The 1251-nt window shown below is 39.1% G+C and overlaps 1 protein-coding gene across 1 annotated transcript; it reads right to left on the bottom strand.

The window, feature by feature from the left end:
• Window positions 1-204: 204 nt before the first annotated feature.
• Window positions 205-1177, bottom strand: LOC111382244. The gene is made up of 2 exons (XM_023006155.1): window positions 1051-1177; window positions 205-935 (listed from the first exon to the last, which is right to left on the bottom strand). Exons 1-2 carry the CDS (start codon window positions 1139-1141, stop codon window positions 424-426), a joined length of 603 nt encoding a protein of 200 aa, XP_022861923.1. The 5' UTR covers window positions 1142-1177; the 3' UTR covers window positions 205-423.
• Window positions 1178-1251: the final 74 nt, after the last annotated feature.

The following is a 1251-nucleotide window of genomic DNA, read 5'->3' on the forward strand; positions in this document are numbered from 1 at the left end:
AAGAAAACAGTGGCACCCCAGATAAAGCTACTGATTTACATTTATATTCCTATTCAGCATGAATAAAAACAAAGCTACTGATTTACATTTATATTACTATTCAGCATGAATAAGGACCTGGAAGAAGGTTTATTAAAATGTTTTTAACCAAGATTGCATTTTAATCCTATAAATGTTTTACAGAAACAGTTTATACTGTCTGAATTAGATCTCAAGTTGAACTTCAAATTAATGTAGATAAAAGTTATTGTTAGAATCTACCCAAATTCAGTGATCAAACAAGAAATTAGCAAACTGGACTCAAAATGCATATCATAGGGATAAATCCACACTAAGTAGCAGCATATTTTGGATAAACCTATCACTGAAATAAATTTGATCTTTCAGACAATTCATCAAACGGTAGACGAGCGTCAAAATCACTCATTCAACTCTCATTGTAGAAGAAGCAGTATCAGTATCAGTACCAGTACCAGTGGATGGTGATTGTCTTAATCTTCGGAGCTGATCGATCCACCGATCCTCGGGGATCCGACCCGCCCAGTCCGGAGTAAACCCGCCAAACGACACTCCCCTCATGGCCTCCATCACTCTGCTGGCATTCTCAGACGTCAGAGGAGCTTGACGCCGTCTCTCGTCCTCTCTGAACGCTCTCTCTATTGCCCTCTCAGATTCAGAAGTCTCCCTACTCCTCTCTTCTTCTTCGTCTTCATCGCTCAGATCAAGCGATGAAAATCCGTTCCCCATGCAATGTCCCGACGCGTAGCCATTGGACAGAGGATGGAAATTAGAGTAGTGATTGTTGACTTCGTCGTCATCAGAATTTTGGTCGGAGAGAGCTCCATCGTCATCGCCGGCGGTTACGGTTGAGATTGGCTGGTAGTAATCGAAAGCCTCATCGGAGTTCGTGTCGGAATCACTATCGCCGGCTTTATCTGCAACGGAACTACGATATAGTCACAGGAAAAACAAGCTCACACATACAAAAATCAAGATTATATGTAAATCCGTTTAATACAAGAACCAAAAGTAAATGAGAAGAGCACTTGCCTTGTACAAATCCCATGGCAGAATTATCCATTCCGTTCATTTTTGCTTGCCTTCTGGGATCCCCTTTCAGATTAAGGACGTGCTTAACCATTAATCATCCAAAATCAGAAAAAAGTAAATTTTTTTTAATAAAATAAATAATTTTAAAATTCGACTTTTCACGTGTTCCCCCAAAAAAAAAAAAAAAAAAAAAAAAAAATT

This window comes from Olea europaea, unplaced genomic scaffold (genome assembly GCF_002742605.1).
Source record: "Olea europaea var. sylvestris unplaced genomic scaffold, O_europaea_v1 scaffold24520, whole genome shotgun sequence".
NCBI classification, from domain to species: Eukaryota; Viridiplantae; Streptophyta; class Magnoliopsida; order Lamiales; family Oleaceae; genus Olea; species Olea europaea.

Coding starts and splice junctions, on each gene's coding strand:
- LOC111382244 (XM_023006155.1), bottom strand. CDS start 1,141: ATGGTTAAGCACGTCCTTAATCTGAAAGGGGATCCCAGAAGGCAAGCA. Junction 936..1,050: donor TGCCATGGGATTTGTACAAG/GCAAGTGCTCTT, acceptor GTTCCGTTGCAG/ATAAAGCCGGCGATAGTGAT.